Raw genomic sequence first — 18,995 nt, forward strand, 5'->3', positions numbered from 1 at the left:
CAGGTCTAGGTCATGTCCAGACACAGAAAGGTTCCCTTGGCCTGCTTTACTACTTCGCCTCACTGTCCTCACTAACAACGCTGAGGTTGTATTTAGTTCGCGAAAAAATTTGGATTTTAGTATTGTAGCATATTTCGTTGTTATTTAGTAATTAATATTCAATTATAGACTAGTAAAATTAAAAAGATTCATCTCGTATGAAATAGTTAAATTATATAATTAGTTATTTATTTAATTGCATTTAATGTTTCATGCATGTGTTCGAAGATTTGATATAACAGATACTGTAACAAATTTTTTGGTAACTAAACAAGGTTTGATGATATTTGATTTGCATTTTTGTAAGGATTCAAACATTGCAGCTCATCTTTGTGGCACGGCATGCACATCTTTTTTGGATAAAGGAAACTGAAAGTTAAACTATTTTGTTAAATAAATAAATATCATAAAAGCACTGTATATTTCTTGAAAAATAAGCAGATGAAAAGAGACTTGATACGACATATACTAAATTTCTCCTATTTCCAGGAGTGTACATATATTTCTCTTTGGTTTGGTGTCTGGTAGTAAGATTGCTATTATTAAGATAGCAAAAATAGCAGAAGATATTATCGTACTGCCGGTTTTTCAGGTCCATTTTGTGAATGGCGACTGGTCGAGGGAGGTGGATAGGACCGGAGCAAAACATCAACGATCATGCATTTCACGGTATTCCGATTCTCCTCCTCTTTCGTGATGGCCCCTGCTGCTTCTTCGGCACCACTCATAACATCCTTTCGGGAGCAATTATTTGTGCGGAATAAATTAAGTCTCGAACAATATTTCCGGCACAAAATTCTTGCTACGGTTATGTTGCCACTGTTTATAGAAAATAAATCACCACCACGATGCTAAAAAGACAAGGCATTCAGTAGACCCAGACAATGGAATCCACGTATAGAGATGGTAAAAGATCTTAAATTTTAGCCTAGATAATTAAAGACCGGACTTTTATTTTACATAATTTTAAGTTAAAAATATATAGATCAAGTTAGATTGTGAAGATACCGTTAGGCCCATGATTCGTTAGCAACTCTATCAATAGATAATTGTGGAGTCAGTTTCACATCTATCTTATCTCACTTATAGTAATTCCTTTTTTAAAAAAAGTTTACTTATAGTAATTCACAAGTGTTTTACTACTGGTTGCTGTTAACACGAGCCGCTAGAGGCCACACCAGAATTCTGGATCATACCGCGGCAATGGCATCCGGTGCTCTACGTGTGATCTCCCAACCGCATTTGTCCGCGTTCCACGGACGGACGGCCATCGCCTGCACCACACCAGGCAGGAGCCGTGCAATCAACCACCAGGGGCAGGAGCGTAACTTCCTAGTAGTACACACCGGACCCGCGGCCCGAGGCGGGCCCACGTCACGGGGCGCCGCGTGGACGGCCAGGTGGCCGCCCGCCGGGCCTATAAATGCGGCCTCCCCGCCGGGGCAGGGGGATTGCATCGCATCTCCTCTCGCTCTCTGTTGTGTGACTGATTGCCAAGAAAGCTCTCTGCTTGCTTGTGTTCCAGCCTCTGAATCTCGTGAGGATGTCGTGCTGCGGAGGCAACTGCGGGTGCGGCTCCGGCTGCAAGTGCGGCTCCGGCTGCGGAGGGTAAGCTCTCCACGACCTCCACGCTCCTCCTCGGAATCTCGGATCTCTCTGACGAGCACCTGTCACCTCCCGTATGCACGCATCTTGGGTTCGTCAGATCGTTCGGTTGTTCTTGTGTTCTTGCTGTGGATATCGCTCCTCTCCCCTTGTAGGATGGGGGTTCGCCTCCGCTCCTGATGCCGGTCTAGGATGACGGGGATGGCCTCTTGTGATGGTTCCATGAATCTACATGCATGGAAATGTTTTTCTTTTGGGGGAGAATCTTTGTGGGTGGTTTGGAATTTGGGTCTTTTTTTTATTAGGATAGAGCCGCGAGATTTTGCCTCCCCATTTTTTTCAAGAAAAAAAGAAAAGGTTTTTCTCTTGTTCCTGCATGTAAATTCCTCTCTGAACTCTGAAACGATGTGCTGCATCCATGCGGTAGTTGTGCTCCTCGAGAGGAGAATTTCTGGTGATCATATCCTGACCTGCTGCCTGGATTACCTGCAGGTGCAAGATGTACCCGGACATGACTGAGCAGGGCACCACCACCACCAGCCAGACTGTCATCATGGGCGTTGCACCAACCAACAAGGGGTATGTTCATCCATCCATCCATCCATCCCATCTGTACCGTGTACTTTTCAGCTTCCTCCGCCGAGATCATTTTGGCGAGGTGGTGATCTGAATTCTGATCCACCACCCTTACGTTTGCCAATAATAGCCAGCAATTTTTATGGTGCCGAGTTGTTATTAGCTGTACTATTTTTACGGTTTTGTCTTGTGTGTTTCTCTGGTACTCCTACTAAATTATCGGTTGTGTAGAAAGTAGAACAAACTTCTGTCTGCATAGTGCTAGACTGCTAGTGCAGAACTCAGTCACCATCAGCAACGAGAAGGGAGGCACTAAGCCACTAAGCTACGACAAAATCAATTTGTGCCCACCATGAACCAGAACAATCTTCTTCTTTTCCCCGCGCCAAGGGAAGGAAAAATCCAACAAGAAATGATGTCTTCTTTACTTGTCCACTAACTGAAAAGTTCGGGACGGCATACGTAGCTGCTGGTAGCGAACAGGCTAAAATTACTCGGCAACTCGTCTTCTGAAGTCTCTCTCTCTCTTTTTTTTATGCTTATCTTTCGCGCAGGCACGCCGAGGGCGGATTTGAGGCCGGCGCCGGAGCCGAGAACGGCTGCAAGTGCGGTGCCAACTGCACCTGCAACCCCTGCACCTGCAAGTGAGGAGCTCATGGCCATGGCCGGACCGGAGGAGATCTGAAGCTAGTATAGCGGCGTTGTGTGTGCGTCGTTCGTTTGTCTGAAAGTGTGTGTGGCATGCTTAATAACGGTGTTGCGCGTGCTGCTAGTAGATGGTACTGATGGGGAACAATAATAATGATGGTGCTGAGATGTCGTCGGCGTCGCCGCCGCCGTCGTGTCCTTCCTCCCCGGCCGGTCGGGCACCTGTGGCGGTGCTCTAGCAGTGTGTTGTGTGTGCAGCAGACCATGCTCTGATCTTTGTGGTGTATGTGTGTGGCCTGCTGCTTGGTGTCCCTAGTGTCATGTGTAACCATCCATCTATATCTATCTACATCCATCTTGTGTACTCGACTCCTCGTCTCTTGACATGATTTCTTTGCCGGCCTGCCATGACAAGGTTTTCCCTCTTGAGGAAAATTGCGTGGGTGGCCATGAAAAATTGCTCCTGATGTTGCAACGCTGGCAAAAACGAGTAATGGGTATAGCATACTTCGTGTGTTTGATGCTGAAATGCATCTACTAACGAGTGGTGAAAATTTTGTCATACACTTGAAAGGCGTTTTCTGAACAACACTGATAGTCTTACATTTGTTATTTATAATCCCTCAGATTCAGACTGATGATATTGCAACTATAACCACTGCAACACTCCTTTAGTCCTTGTTGAGGTACAAGCACAACAATGGCACAGGTTGATCATGGCTTAGAATGCAACCAGTGCCAAATCATGGAAAAAGAATAATAGAAGTTGAGCATATCATGGCATGCTCGCAACAAGTGTACAATACTCAAGGATGCATGTACTTCAAAACTGAACACTCGTTAGGAATTTTGGTGTTGCAAATGCAATAACACATGCTGAACTACTAGTATACATTCTACAAGTTGAGAACCAAATGCTTTGTTCCCGTAAAGATTTAACAATAAATCTGCACTCTGCAATCTAAATATTTTTTGTTACTCTATGAACTCCAAAAGTTTGGTTGTCCTCCACTAAATTATGCCACAATGTTTTCGGGTTATATTGGAATTTTCTGGAACTAAACAGGACAATGGTGCACCATGATCATGCAAGTACAATTCAAAATATATCCATAAAAAGGGATTAAATATATAACCATTCTAGGTTTAATATTTTAAATCTTGGCACCTGAACAGTCGAAACATTTTGCACCTGATATAACTCGTTATAACAATCAACATTAGAGCAGCTCACTTCAATTAATCAATGTAACCAATTATCACATCAGAACTGTCTACAGGAATCTACCACTACATGCTCTGAACTCTGAACATTTGGCTGTCTTCTAATTCTATTATAATTACGGCACTACTTTTCTCTGATTATATTGGAAATTCTAAGTGAAGCAAAGCAAAACAATTCCCACCATGATCATGTAAGTGTAGTTCCAAAAATTGAATCTGCATTTAAAGAGGCAAATGGAGAAAGTGATCGATTTGTTCAATATTTTGAATCTGCACTGGAACTAAAATGGTAACATCAGAGCACCTAATACAACTAGTTATGACATTAGAACAACTCACATCAGTATTGTGGGAAAAAGGCATGCGCCAAATATTATCTGATTTGTTCGCTGAACAATACTGACATTTTTTGTTAAAACACCCTGGTAATCATACTGAATAATTACAGCACCCAATATTGCAGGCGGTAACAACTAACAAACATAGCACTCACCAGAGGGATTCTGCTGAAATAGATACTAGTGTTTTCTGAACACTCCATGTCTGAATTTTCTGATACTTGCTACGTACTCCTGTGACTCGTTTCTTCATGAATAACATATGTCATTAACTGATATATAGAAGTACGGTGATCAATTTGATGCAGCTGAATACATGTAAAACGATTTGCTCGCTGAATATTGCCTTCAGAGTTCTGATTTTTTTTTATTTGGGGGGGCGGGGGGCTAGGAAATTGTTTGGTGATGATGTCTGGTTTGCGCGCATTCTTTTTTGATCAGATTACAACGAACAAGCATTTGTTGATACGTTTAACGTTTTCAAGAAAACAAATACCAAACAGATTTTGTGCCTTTTTTTTACGCCAATTATGTGCCTTCTGTTGGCTGAATGCTACACAATAATGCAGTTAGTAGACGAACCTGTAACGGATCATTCGATTTGCTGAAAACAAGTACCAAGGCAAAAGTTGGCAACTGATTCATCTGCAATGAAGTAGTTCTTTCACATCAACAGATTTGAGGAGGTACGAAACCTTGACTACGTGACACTTATTATCTCTTTGAGAAACCATCGTCAGTTATGAGACGTCGAGGGCAAGCTTGGTGAAGGCACGGACGGGTCGATCGGGTACCCAGGGACTGCCAACCAGCTTTGCACACGGTATGTTGCAACAAGGCTTATTCGAGTGCTGATGCCGCAACAAAATAATTAAAAGACAGGATCCCATATTCCTGTGTTGCAGCAATGTGCATAAGCAGAGCAGAGCCTGCCTATTGCCTCGCTTCCCATATTCCTGTGTTGCAGCAATGTGCATAAGCAGAGCCTGCCTATAATGGCGACCAAATGGCACTTGCATGCCGCATTTTTCATAATCGGAAACTGCACCGAGGCGGTGTTATACACTGTACAGACAGATCATGCAGTCGATCATCAAATATTTCAGGTCACCAGGCCTACCTATCATCCATTTGGAGAAAAGCAGCATGCTAAAACAACTGTACATTCAGCATGAGAGGGCAGCAGGGCGCCATAGCACAGACCGGCGGTAAGCCTGCAGTATCCACACCATCTGGAAGAGTAATGCGTAATCAGAAGCGAAAACAAAGGCATAGCCAGGTTACCCCCAGTAGCAGAATAAGCTTGTAGCTTTAACCTTATGGGAGGTAGTACTTTTGTTACCACCGGAAAATATGAACACCAAGTTGCACTAGAGTTCCCCATGATATGCACATCCACAAGACCCTGACAAGGCAGATAACAAATCAACAATAAACCAACAGACAGGGCAGATGACAAATCAACAGTAAACCAAGTATAACGTTGCAATGTGAACTTTGTGCTGCTTAAGGTGTGATACTGTGATCAGTGATGATTCACTGAAGATTATCATGTACTGTGGAGGCAAATCAAGACAGCATGCCAGAGAATGGTCAGTACTGATCAATGCAATATAACCACGTAAATTAATTGTTAAGCCAATTGCAAAGCTTCTCCAAGACCAAGGTGAAGCAATGCCCTATTTCACCATTTAATTGTCTTGTTATCTAATCCACTCTCTTATTGACCCCCTCTCAGTCCTTGAACTGGACATGACAAAACAAACTAGTTTGACCCCCTCTTATTGCCAGCAGCTGAATTGTTCTGTGGATCTAGTACACATGATAATATTAGACTTGTGCACACCCACTAAGAGAAGTAAACAATGACTACATACCACAGTACAAATACGCCCCTTGCTAACTATAAAACTTTGTTTGTCACCTAAACCAACCATTATGACCAATGAACGAACATTTGGGAAAACAAAGCTGACAATCTTTCCATGCTCTAGAATCCAACATGCCAAACATATATATAAATATATAATCCAAACCTTTCTTGTTAATTGCACTCAATCAGATCCGTAAAAGCTGATAGTCGTTTGCCGAAGGACTTCAGAAGTTCGATCAAGGCTATGGGATGCCACCTATTACATGAAAAAGGGGCATGCATCTCATTTATATATATAAAAAAAAAGAATTCTTAATGACATCATGTCGAGAAAGCATAGAGGGAAGGGTATAAGCAAATTACCAGATATGTCAGGGCTGTGTATCTTTCTTGACTTAAATATAAAGGCTTTCCTCTCTGCATTTCATGATCCTGCATTGAACCAGCAAGCCCGAAGGGAAGGGGAATAAGTTCACTTCTAGGCAAGAAAAAGAAAACCCCACTTTACATCATTGCAAAATTTCATGCGTAGGATTTTGCCCTCACGACCTTGCAGTATGCCTTATGCAAGGACAAATGTCAGTTACCCACACTTAATAGTGGCTTTGCCCTACGAGCTAGGCATAAACTACCATAAAAACCTCAAATAATCCATGCTTATCAACAGAAATCATGGAAAGAGCATCAATACACCTTAACAAGGTTCACCGTTCACCACATCAATCCATCTAAAGTCTAAGATGATTAAGTACGGCATCAAGCCATTTGAAATCACTTTCATATTGGTTGTAACTTCTCCAGAAAAACGAAACATGTATCTATTTCATTGTTGAGTCCATGGAGAAACATGCAGATAGTATCAAAATGAAAACAGCTCACATTTGGGACCATCAGCAGGAGGAAATTTCAGTGGAGGTCATAACAAACAGGCTTAAGTCTATAAAAACAACAAAGCATAGTCAATACCTCCTCACCAAACACGTCAAGGTAGGGAGACGGCCAAAAGGCAAGACGAGCAGATCGTTGCAACAGGATCGTTGTTTTCTGCACAGTACATCCGTGAAAATAAGAAAGTAGCTTTATCTCAGAAGGAACAGAGAGTACACTGGCCATAACAATATGGTGTGAAGAAAAGTAACAGGCTAATACATACCCTCACTAAGAGAAATATGCCAACACCAGCACCACATTGCGATGCATGATTCAGGCATTTACCAGTTCTACAGAGAATAGACAAAAATTAGGATTTAGGGTTTGATAAATAACATCAGAACCAGAACAAGGTTAATTGGAATTGTAAAAAGCGAAGTGCTACACCTGCAGCATGGTTTCCAACTAGGTGAACAAAGTTTGCCACAAAGCAAACACAATGCTGGTTCATCAGGCACTATACCACAATCGGGGCATTGCATCTTGATATATCTGGTCCAAAAAAATGACAAGCCATTAGCTCCAGAAAGGGTGAAAAAGCTTAACCCATTAAGGCACAGCTCATGCAAAACCTCATTCCAGGTTAGAAGATTCAGACCAAACCTTTCTAGGAGAACTTGGTAGACAGGTGGCAGCTGCATCAGCCTAAATGGAACTGCAGGGGTAGAAAAGAGTGTCCCTCTATATTTGCGGGAACTGTAATCTTCACAGAAATGTTGAGACCATTTCAAGGCCAGCATATGTACAGATTCATCTTGGAGAATCAGGTCCAGTGACGGAATCTGAAACAGGTTTTCCAACTCTCCTATTCCATTCAGCTCCACTGTCAGTGAAGAACTTCCATCTTGCATGCTATTACTCAAGTAAAGATGTGATCCTTCCCAAATATTGGAATTGTCATATAAGGGTGATGTCGCAGACGATCTTAGCAGCTCCCAAAGCAATGCACATCTTCGAAGATAAGGATACGTCAATTTACGGACCATATCTTTTGGATGACAAGATGGGTCAATATATTTGGATACAAAATACTCTCTGGCAATATCATATCCTGACATTGTCTTGCAAACATCATTAAGAAGGCAGTCACTGAAGCTAGATCGGTCAAATGTTTCCTCTCTGTAGCATGTTATCATGGCCTACAGGAAAATTCATACCGTAGCATGCTTTAAATTAAATACAACATATAAACTACAAACCCCAAGAGAAAGCAATGCAAAACAGCATACCTGAATGGCACAAACAACATAAAACAGATGGACGAAAGGGATGAAGAATTCAGCAGATGATAGAAACTGAACAGGTAGACAGAAAAGTGTTGACATCAAAGAAGAAAACGGATCTTGAGCCAGGACTGGATGAGCGCATTGTTTCCAAAACTGGACATCAGGGAAGAGGGGGCCCCCCTCACCTGGATCAACCATAGGTGGCAAAGAGCCTGTTGAAGATGAAAAATGTGAATTAGTACCATATATATACCAAACTGATTTGGAGATATGTGCATGAGCAATAAAATAATTCATTTTGCATCCTGGCCAGCAAAACCAATTTTAGAAGTTCATTGGACAAATTGCCTTAAGGATTGGAATATCTCTAAAGAGATAGCTTTGGATAGGAGCGCTTAAAGACTAGCTATCAGCGTGCCTGAACTGAACCGTGACCTTTGTTTCTTTGGGTTTCATCTCTAGACTACCCCAACTTGTTTGGGACAAAAGGCTATGTTGTTGTTGGACAAGTTGCCCTGATATAACATTTTGGTTTTTTCAGGTCATTAAAACCAAATAATAACTCTTGACATTTTGCTTGTATATCAGACATCTAATGCTAGCATTTTAAGATGACCACATTAGTAGTTGAAGAAAAATGACTTCGTTTAGTTCCACTTCTACTTTGACACGTAATGGAGCCTTCTTGATAGGCACACAAACTACACCACCTGGTGCGTACCCTTTTGATTTAGTTTTATTTACTGAACTGAGCACTGGATATTGAATGCTTAGAATTTCATTCTGCAAAGCAAAAAAAATAAAATGATCTCTTTACTCGAGCACTTTTTTCTTTACTATACTACAGCAAGAAGGGTGTACCCAGTGCGAAAGCTCCAACACAAACTGGGGGGGGGGGGGGGGAATTCCTACACAGCCTTACCCTTGCAAAATTCTAAGAAATTCTGCAGAGAGGCTGGTTTGAACCAGGACAGGAGATGCATCGAGAAGATGCTATGATTTTACAACTTCAGCCCAGTCAAGGTCACAAGGTTTATTGATTACTTCAAATCGATGCAAATATGCCTAGACTGGAATTCTTCATTTCTTTGCTATGCATGTTACATCAACTCAGGATTCAGTTCGATACAAAGTATAAAGCTAACAATCACCAACACAAGGACAATGCAAAAATACAACACATTGGGCTCTCATGAGCAAAGCAAAATAGGATCATAAATAAGAGAAAAACAAAAATAACAAAATTGGTTCATAGTATAAAAATCAGCACAGTAAAGCAAACAAAAAGGCAATAGTGACACTTCAAAGAGAAAGCTGTACAGATTCTACAACAGAAACAGTAGAAATTAATCAGCACAACAAAGAAAACAAGATAATATACTAACACTGCAAAAGAAGGAAATTATAGCCTGTTCTATGATATAAACACTAAGAATTAAGAGCCAACATATTACTCATCAATCACTTATAAGAATCCATGAATTCGACTATTTTATAAATTGTAAACGTAAATGTTGTAAATTCCAAGCTGAAAGAAATAGGAAGTTCATGATTCCTAATGGAAGTGGGATTAATAAGACACTTCAAAACATAGGAAAGTTACATGAAGGAAACATGCTCAAAAAAAGTAGTGGGAAAGGGCCCACTGTATACCTTTTCGCTTAGTAGCATTAAGAACATCTTTATAACCAGAAATGCAGGAGCAAATAGACCCTGCTAATAGTTGAATGCCTTCAAATCTCAGAAGAACCTCAAGACGATTCAAATTTCGTGCAGAGTGAGCAACACGGAACAATAGTGACAATATGAAGCCACTTGATGAATTAAGTTCACCACGCAAAGATTCCAAGCAGGACTTTGGCTCGATAGACTGGCTTAGCATCCTACCACGAGAAGCGATTTCTGTAGACACCACGGAGTACCTTAGTGTATCCCAGAGAAACAAAGATGGATTGAGCCTTTTCCTTTCGGATGCTGAAAAACCACTGGGACCACGATAATAGTAAAGCATAGCCAATCTTCGAAGAGAAGGTTCTAAGGCTGGCTCTGTAGTGTCATTAAGCTTCCCAGATAAAGCTTTAAGAAACTTACTTTGTCCAACAACTTTTCCAGCACTTTCAAGAAGTGATAGTGCACGAGGAAACTGTAAGTCACTTGTTTTTGCATGTGATGCAGTTGTAACTACTTCAGGTGTCAAGGTTTCAACAAATGGTTTCACCTTCATTGTTTTACCAGAGAAATCAGGTGATGCTGGAAGAATGGAATTTGCAAATCTGCGACATACTGGACAAAGCAACTCTCCCTGCTCAAAGTAATGTGTAAGCACATGATCAACAAAAATAGGACAAGTTTTAAACACAATATACATACCAGATCGGGATCAACAATATGACCACCTTCAAAACCAAGTCTTCGTACAAATCTGTAAGGAAATATAATTATAAGTTTCTGCAAACATCAATCAACAGAATGTGCACAGTGAGCGTTGTCTATTAACTCATGTAGGCTCCTAAACAAGTTGTATAGTTGTATTTCAAGTCCCCAACACTGAACATGTATCCTATTAGAGTGATGAAAGATCATTGAATAGTAAATCCACCATATAGCATCATAGAACTTCCTAATTCATGATTTGCCACTCCATACCATCAGGATTTTAAGTTTCAAAGAAAAACCAAACCATGCCATCCAGCAACGGCATGCAGTGGGGAAATTTAGATGCTAGAGCAAAATCTGACTCAAGCAATGGCAAACCATTAACTGGGACCTATTTGATGGACAAATGATGTATTGCCATAAATTAGATGTATCATGCAAAGGCTATAATTTGACGATTGTGTACATATGTACTCCTATAACTGCAAGTTAACCATTCAAAAACAACACCGACCCAAACGGCGCAACTGTGAAATTCATTTCCTACCTAGAGCTATTTACAATCAAACAAAAGAGATTTGAAGGGGGACACCCAGCATACCTTTGTTTCAAGGAAAACAAATATCGATCATGACATTCTTGATGTACAGCATGGCCGCAAGAAGAAATGTGGATGCCATCACAATTGATAGGACCAAATCTGTTACTTGTACTAACAGAGGCAGAAGATTTGGAAGGTACATCATAGAGAGAAGAATGCCGGTGTTTTGCTGATAGACAACTAACATATGTTCCCAGCACAGAACGCTTGGGGCTTCTTGTTTTCTTGGAATCAAATGTGATATTTGAAGCAGCTGATGGCGACGTTTGCTCAGCATTCTGAATGCGTGCATTACTGGATACAAATAGATCATCTAAAATAGAACTGTAAATATCAGCTTCAATTGCCTCAAGCGAGATGGTATCATCGGCATTGCCGTTGCAATGCCCACTTGGGAAAGACGATATATATCGAATCATTGGATGTTGCTCATTTGAAAAATCAAGAAAGGCATCAACTTCCATGCTGTCTAAATCAAAAGATGGCTCTACTGTTTCGTCATGGACAAGTTCCTCAGAAGTTGAAGTACCAGAGACAGAGGAATCAGTTGAATCTTCCTTTTTGACTGATCCAGATGTCTTGTTCGCTTGACTTGGGTTATCCCAGGATGGACTACCCATATCAACAAAAGTTGCAAGCCGAGATTTCTGAATTATAGAACACATAAGAAAGGTTAAGTCATATCAACATGTCAATATACTGCAGAAAGGACAGTTGCTACTTTTAAGACCTATCAGGTATCACCAGATAATGTCAAGTCAACCATGATTACCTGAAGAAGAATCAAATAGCATAGAGGGCTTTTGGAATCTGAGTCCCGGCACAGGGAGCAAATCGGTACTGACTCCTCAGAGACAACACCAGTTGAACTGGACACATCTGTCTCTAACATTGGAAGATCATGCCCCTCATTTTCTGATGACTTCATACTCTCAGCAAATTTGGACTGCTCTGCCCTCATCTTCGCCTAAAAAGTAGGGTCCAATAGAAGAAACTGTGGTTAATGTAAGTTACAAAAAAGGTCAAAGTCATAATTTCACAACCTAAGCAAGGGCAAAGTGTAGCGTGTAAACATTACTAGTATTTTAGATTAAAGAAAATTTATAAAGTTGTCTATCTATTTTTTGAAAGCTAATTCAACAAGACAACCAACCACTTAAATAAGGGTGGGATTTGAGACATGTGAAATGTGTAATTTAACTATGTACGAATTTCGAAATTAGTTTACCATAATTGCAGCTTGGCGTTGACGTGCTTTTGCTTTCTTCTCCATGGACTCTGAAGAAGTTCCTAGGCTTTCTTGGATACTGGAACTGTCTGGTCTAGATGGGACTATATGTGGTGCCAATTGCCTTAATGTAAACATGCACTCCTTACTTAACTTGGCAAATTTCTTTAATAGGCTCTCAACTAGAGATGGGATATTACAGTATTTGGATCCAGAGAAGGTGGCATCATTCTCTTCTTTGTATTTGTGCATTAATGAAACAAGCAGGGTCAACAAGCTTTCTTTCTTTACTTTGTCCGACTCCGGGGAAACTACTTCAGTAGAGCAAGTCAATATGGGAAAAGCATCCTCTGCATACGATGACGGAACAACCCAGGATTCATCATCATGCTGCACAACATCCATGCCATACTGGTTGGCATGTACCTGTCTTTCTGATTCACATATATCAAGCGCCAACCAAAGAAGATGCAAACCCGTCACAAGAACATTATCAGGGGCACGTGATGTGGATGATGCCTCATTGTAAACAGCATAAAAGAGAACAGCACGAACAATCTGAAGGACAGCCTTTGAGGTTGCAATGCTAGAAATACTGCTCAGTGGGCTAAAAACATAAGTACACCTAGGTAGCTGGGCATTAAGAGCAGAAACTTTGCAGAAACGGTAATATCTCTCCTCGGCAATTTGCAATTCCCTAGAATTCCAGCGCGGATGATACAAGTCCAATTCCTTCCAGCAGAATTTGCTAAGTACATACTTACCCTGTGATAAGTTTTTATATTAATCTTGCATTTGAAGATAATTTGCAGAATATGTTACAGAAATTGATGGAGTGATACCTGCTTCATGCCACATGGATTAGAATAAACTGACAGCGAATCCAGAACATTTTGAAGTTGGTCGCTTGATGAAAGATCACGAGGAAGAGACTTCACAATCTGGCTATGAGTGGCATCTCCAATAGCTAACTTATAAATCAATTCCCTCTTCAAGTTGTCGGCTGTGGAAAGCCCACAAAATCGGCGTTCTTTAACCAATTGTATAAGAAAAGTTAGCATTTCTTGCATTAGAACTGATTCGTACCTGAAAACAACATAATGTCAGAACCTACACAACACAGAACTTAGTTTTTGAGAAAAATTTCAGTAAGCAATTAGTCTAAATAACCGAGGAATATAGTGAGAGAACAATGGAGAAGGTAAAAAGCAAGGATGGAGATAATATTTCCTTAGGCTATGAATGGATCTCATGGATTCTGGAGCTCAAATTGAACACAGGTAGTTTTGACCTCTGTAACCCCGATACTTCAACATGACCCCGTATCACGTATCCGATACGTATCCGCGTATCCGTATCCGATACTCCGATACACCTTTGTGCCTTTAAGTTTTGCAGAAATTTGACGTATCCACGTATCCGTATCGGGCCGATACTGATACGCCTATCCGTATCGGTGCTACATAGGTTTTGACTTTTAACTCAATGTAACAATCCTTGTTACTTTTGATAAATTTGGATAGAACTAAAAAAATCATCTCTCCTTTCTTTTTATGAATAACGCTTTTTGACTTCTTATGGTCTCCAACATGTGACCTTGACCGATACTTTCCTAACTTTGTCAATTGCTACAAATAAAGTTATACAGAGAATTTTCATATAGCTTGCCACGATGCTTTAAAAAAAAATTGACTATCAAACTTTAGAAAGTCCAATGGCATGGATTATGGGACTCCATACAAAAAGGGAGTATCTGCCATCATTGAACCTATAATTTTGGGCTTTCACATAAACAAGTAGGACTGATTAATAACAGAACGGAGTAAATGGTATCATAGTTTCTTGCCAATAAAAGGCACAAAAGAAATGAAAATGACTACAGTTTTTCTTAATCGTGATAACAGATAAAATGTACTGATGGAAAGAACAGCATCTAGCACGGTAGCACCAGAAGATAAAATGAGCAAAACATAGTCAGAGAAGAAGTGATCATGGAAAGCAGGTTGGAAGAGTCATTTTAACTTTTTTCACCAGTTTAACTCTATTGGTAGGTACTGGCAGAAATAAAAGTGACGGCACCGAACCCACAAACCTACGCATACGGAAGGTAGTGCCGGAAATTGAAGAAGCAATACTATAAAGAAAAAAAAACAAGATGACAAGCATCTTGGGGCTTACTCATTCTGTTCAGCAAGATCCAAAGATGTATAACTGGACAAACCAAATCGCTCTTGAATTGTCCGCACAAAGAACTCTGGAGAAGATAGTGCAGCACAGCATTGAAGAAGAAACAGATCTGACTCCAGACCTTGTTCAAGCCTGGAAATAGAGGTAACAAGATAACCTTAGCACAATTGTTTGAACAGTGAATCAACATGAGATCGATATGAAATTACCATTGCACAGAGCGGTACCACTCAGCACTCAGTATAGCTGCATCACCATTCTTACGCCACATTCCAGCACGCACTTGTGCGCAAAATACTCTGACTCTCAGTGGATGCTCCATCACAATTGAAGCAAACCCATAAGGCTCACAACCTCTGAGTACATGAGAAAAGAACTCACATGATTGCACTACTGAATGTTCATCTGGCCTGGCATCCTCTCCGAAACATCTCTTCATTGCCTTCCGCAATAGCAATGAAAGCATACGGTGCAAAGGGATATGGAAAGAAGTTTCCTGTGAACTGACGTCAAAGACGATGTGAGGCCAACCTCTTGTGTTGAGTATCCCTAGTTCCTCGATTCTTGAATCAGGATGAGCATACAAAAGGCTACCGTCAGTGAGAGTATAAGTAATGGCATTCTCAGTGTGCAATTGCATATCTGTAGTATTGCTGCAGTCAAGCATCTTCCCCTTGCCTGTCCTATTACTAGCTGGAGGTATCCCTTCTTGGTCAATTTGCATCCTGTCGCAATGATCTTGAACAGGAGAACTAGATGTGTCATGATAGTCTGCAATACCATCTGATTGTGATCCTTCACTTATCTTGACACCCGCCACACCAATCTTTGTATTTGAACTGGTTCCCTTATCAGAAGTATGATCTTCAAGCGAAGCCATAAAATTACGAGAATCACTGCTGCTAGCATCAAGGGATGACAGCTTGCTCCTCAGAGCTAAGTCAGGTTCCAACCAACTTTCAATAGCTTTCAGGCATTGAAGCATTAACCAGACAGCAGGTGATGGCAATCCACAAGTCAAAGAACTGTCTCTGGAGCTTAAATTGGATACTGAGCTCTCCTGGGAGACCCTTCCAACTTTTGCATGCCGCTGATTGTCGGCACTTTCCATGCCTTTTATCGCAGTGGAGCAAACAGTAACATCAGTTGCATGTTGATCAGGAGGAGTAAATGATCCCTTTATCAGAAGATTATGGACAATTCCAAAATAGTGCCCCAGTACGAAAGGCGCAGATAGATGCTCATTCTCATCTTCAGCATGAATACTTGTCACTCTCTTGTGAGGATCCATTCCTTGCACAAGTGATAAGAGCTTAATCCATGACCTTGTTAGATCAGGCCTCTCATAAGCAACATACTTAGAAACTTCCTCATGACTTAAGACATAGCGTGTATCATCCAGCAATCGAATAGAAGCTTCAAATAAATTTCCCCATTTGTTTGTCTGCAAATAACAAGGTGAAAAGAGTCTCCCATGACCATAAATAAAGTAAAGTTGCATTGTATTGCTCAAGATGCATAAAGTTGGAATATACAATGGCATAAGACTACCAGTGGAGCATCTTATTCATAAATACTTTTTGGACTCCACAGTCCACATCTCAAAAGAAAATAACAGAAACCATTCCCAGATATCAAAGTGAAAATTCTCCTGGTCTTTTTTTTTCTTCTTCTGAGTAATTTAAGATACTAGGCAAGCATGGCAGATGCCATATCTCTATGACATCATTGATGGAATAGCGTAAGGTATTATGGTCAGCCTAAAATTTACAAACAAATCCAAGAAGATGTACCATCATACCAGAAAATAGTCCAGCATAAACATCGAACTCTTCAAGTTATAAAGAGAAGACACAAGCATACCTGTAAACGGCCATCCTCACCGATGCAAGAAAGAAACAGATCTGTCAAGCATCCAAGAAGAACACCCAACAAATTAACCTCACGGTCACGCACAAGCCTTGAAGTCAGTGTAGGCACCGTGAATATTTGCACAGAGAAAGTTTGCATCAGTGCATACTCCTCTAGTAGCGAATCATTGCCACCTTTGATAACTTCACCAAATGTGACAGGGTAGTAGCGTATAAAAACCTTGGCAAACTCATACTTAAATGCAGGGTCACTGATCAGCTTCAATAGCAACTCATGCAATTTTTTAGCAACCTTCTTGTCAAGCAACCTTTCCGACCTTATTAGTGCATCCAACAGATCTTTGCACTCACGGATCCTTAGGGACAGAAAACTAAGAAGGCTTTCACTACAAGTGCAGAACTCAAGCATCATGTTAGCTATAGACATTGTCAACTCTTCAGCAAGCCTCTTGCACGAGCTACTACCATCACCCTTTGCAGGGGGTGGTTCCACCAGGCATATCCTCTCCTTCCAGAACTGCAAAAGCACATCCAGCACAGGTCCTACAGACTGTGCAAGATCCTCTGGAAGAGGCTTAATCTGCTCAGCTCCTTTGTGCTTTGAGCAGAACCCTTCACGCTTCCAGGCGGTAGCATCTCCACAGTCACAACATCCACACCCTGTATACATGATGGAGTAATCATGATCCTTGTGATTGCCATTCTGGAAGCAAGGGACACAGATCGCGCATGTGGGGTCATTTTCACAAGTACGGCAGCGATAAGCAAGGTCACTCTGACCCCAGATTGACCCACAGACAGCACGCTCTCCTGCAGATGAATGCTCTAGGTCATCAAGCATCGCTTCTGGCTCATAGTTGAACATCAACCACTGCAACCAAGACAAACTCTCACTGTACGCGTCACCACTGCTGCTGCTGCTGCTTGCTTCCTTCTTGGAGGGCTTTCGAGCCTCCAAAATATCAGTGCCTGCTGACAAGATGAGCCTCACTATATCAGGTATCTGCTCCTTGTGCTTCTCTATGTACATGAGTAAGCCTTTTTGGTGCTCTTGCAGTTGCTCTTCAGGTACCCCATAGAGAATGAGCTTCTGCAGCGAGAGGGCGATGCCACGCGATTAGCAAATTACAAAAGGCGTATCTTAGGAGTGGAAGAAAAAATGACACATTCTTAAAAGGCACTAGTAGGGAAATATAACACAAGAGTGCCAGACGCATATAGTTATAGTCTGATAAAAATACACATTTTTTTAAAAACCCAATCTCAAAATTTCTAATAAGCGTCACTTATGATAGCCTAAAAAAAACAGGACCTGCCCCCAAACTCCCTACACCAGTTTCCGTCACAGCAAACACACCAATTGCCGCACCAGCAAAGCTAATCGCGGCTCGCAAGCACCAACAGACATCAAGTCAGCAACGAATGCCACGGCCCATCGGCCGCCAAAATCCCAAATCACCCGCTGAACACATTCCAACCAAATCGACTACCGAAAATAACAAAGCATATTTCCAACCAATAACGAGACGAGAACCCGGAGGGCGACAGCACCCAGCACTCAACCACCGCCGCACGGGGCCGACGAGCGGGTGAGGATCGCGCACGACGCGAGTTAGGGTAACCAGGGCAGGGACCACGCGACGCACCTGCTGGATACGCTGCTCCGGCGTCATCTCCGGCGGCGGCGCGGCGGCGGCCGCCCCCTCGCCGGCGTCGATCCCGGCCATGGCCCGCAGCCAGTGGGCGCAGCTCCAGTGGCCCGATCGCCCGCCCCCGCGCCCCAGCCTCGCCGCGGGATCAGCCGCCCGAGGGCCGGGGGTCCGTCACCACCGCCCCCGCCCGCCAAACCCCCCCCCCCCCCCCCCCCCCCACCACCACTCCCGGATCACGCCCGCCGCCAGCCAGCCAGCCCGCGCGCGCAGATCCCGCGCCGCGAACCCCTCGAGCCGAGCCGATTCGGCCTGCCCGCTCCTCCTCCTCCCCCGCGCCCGGCGATTCGCGAGTAGCGAAGCGTGGCGAAGAGGAAGAAAATCCTCAACCCTAGCCGCGGCGGGGGTTATTTATAACTTCGCCGAAGAGGCTCGAGACGATTCGTGCACGCCGGGTGTTTTCCCCCTTCTTCTTCTTTTTTTTTTCTTTTCTTCCACCCCCGACTCCTGCAAATTGCGCGATGGAGGGAGGGAGGCTAATGGCGGCTGGCGGCTTTCGTGGTGGGATGGGATGGCGCGTGCTTATCGTCGCGGCGAAGCAGAGAGAGGAGGGGTGGTTCGCCC

General features: G+C 42.3%; 2 protein-coding genes across 3 annotated transcripts; one reads left to right on the plus strand and one right to left on the minus strand.

Moving 5' to 3' along the window:
• The first annotated feature begins 1,454 nt into the window (after positions 1 to 1,454).
• Positions 1,455 to 3,234, plus strand: LOC120671889 (metallothionein-like protein 2A). Its single transcript, XM_039952149.1, has 3 exons — positions 1,455 to 1,647; positions 2,137 to 2,223; positions 2,775 to 3,234. The coding sequence occupies exons 1-3, from the start codon at positions 1,583 to 1,585 to the stop codon at positions 2,866 to 2,868; spliced, it is 246 nt and encodes an 81-aa protein (XP_039808083.1). The 5' UTR covers positions 1,455 to 1,582; the 3' UTR covers positions 2,869 to 3,234.
• Positions 3,235 to 5,423: 2,189 nt separating this feature from the next.
• On the minus strand, positions 5,424 to 18,549 carry LOC120672366 (E3 ubiquitin-protein ligase PRT6-like). Of its 2 annotated transcripts, XR_005674107.1 has the most exons (19): positions 18,369 to 18,549; positions 16,715 to 17,812; positions 15,061 to 16,295; positions 14,843 to 14,983; positions 13,507 to 13,750; positions 12,665 to 13,429; positions 12,209 to 12,403; positions 11,437 to 12,083; positions 10,830 to 10,881; positions 10,113 to 10,761; positions 8,463 to 8,671; positions 7,837 to 8,372; positions 7,621 to 7,725; positions 7,457 to 7,523; positions 7,270 to 7,347; positions 6,667 to 6,735; positions 6,467 to 6,559; positions 5,747 to 5,835; positions 5,424 to 5,662 (listed from the first exon to the last, which is right to left on the minus strand). XR_005674107.1 is itself a non-coding variant. In XM_039952726.1 (18 exons), the coding sequence occupies exons 1-17, from the start codon at positions 18,447 to 18,449 to the stop codon at positions 6,485 to 6,487; spliced, it is 6,246 nt and encodes a 2,081-aa protein (XP_039808660.1). In that variant the 5' UTR covers positions 18,450 to 18,477; the 3' UTR covers positions 5,424 to 5,835; positions 6,467 to 6,484. The 2 variants fall into 2 exon arrangements, 1 of the variants encoding a protein (XP_039808660.1); XM_039952726.1 differs by having other exon boundaries at positions 5,424 to 5,835; positions 18,369 to 18,477.
• Positions 18,550 to 18,995: the final 446 nt, after the last annotated feature.

The sequence above is a fragment of the Panicum virgatum genome, chromosome 5N (assembly GCF_016808335.1).
Source record: "Panicum virgatum strain AP13 chromosome 5N, P.virgatum_v5, whole genome shotgun sequence".
In the NCBI taxonomy this organism is placed as follows: Eukaryota; Viridiplantae; Streptophyta; class Magnoliopsida; order Poales; family Poaceae; genus Panicum; species Panicum virgatum.

Excerpts from the sequence above, each read along its gene's own strand:
- LOC120671889 (XM_039952149.1), top strand. The coding sequence starts at position 1,583 with ATGTCGTGCTGCGGAGGCAACTGCGGGTGCGGCTCCGGCTGCAAGTGC. Across the intron at positions 1,648-2,136 it reads TGCGGCTCCGGCTGCGGAGG|GTGCAAGATGTACCCGGACA; the intron begins GTAAGCTCTCCA and ends GATTACCTGCAG. Across the intron at positions 2,224-2,774 it reads GTTGCACCAACCAACAAGGG|GCACGCCGAGGGCGGATTTG; the intron begins GTATGTTCATCC and ends TCTTTCGCGCAG.
- LOC120672366 (XM_039952726.1), bottom strand. The coding sequence starts at position 18,449 with ATGGCCGGGATCGACGCCGGCGAGGGGGCGGCCGCCGCCGCGCCGCCG. Across the intron at positions 12,404-12,664 it reads AACGCCAAGCTGCAATTATG|GCGAAGATGAGGGCAGAGCA; the intron begins GTAAACTAATTT and ends CCTACTTTTTAG. Across the intron at positions 10,762-10,829 it reads ATATTGTTGATCCCGATCTG|GGAGAGTTGCTTTGTCCAGT; the intron begins GTATGTATATTG and ends TACTTTGAGCAG.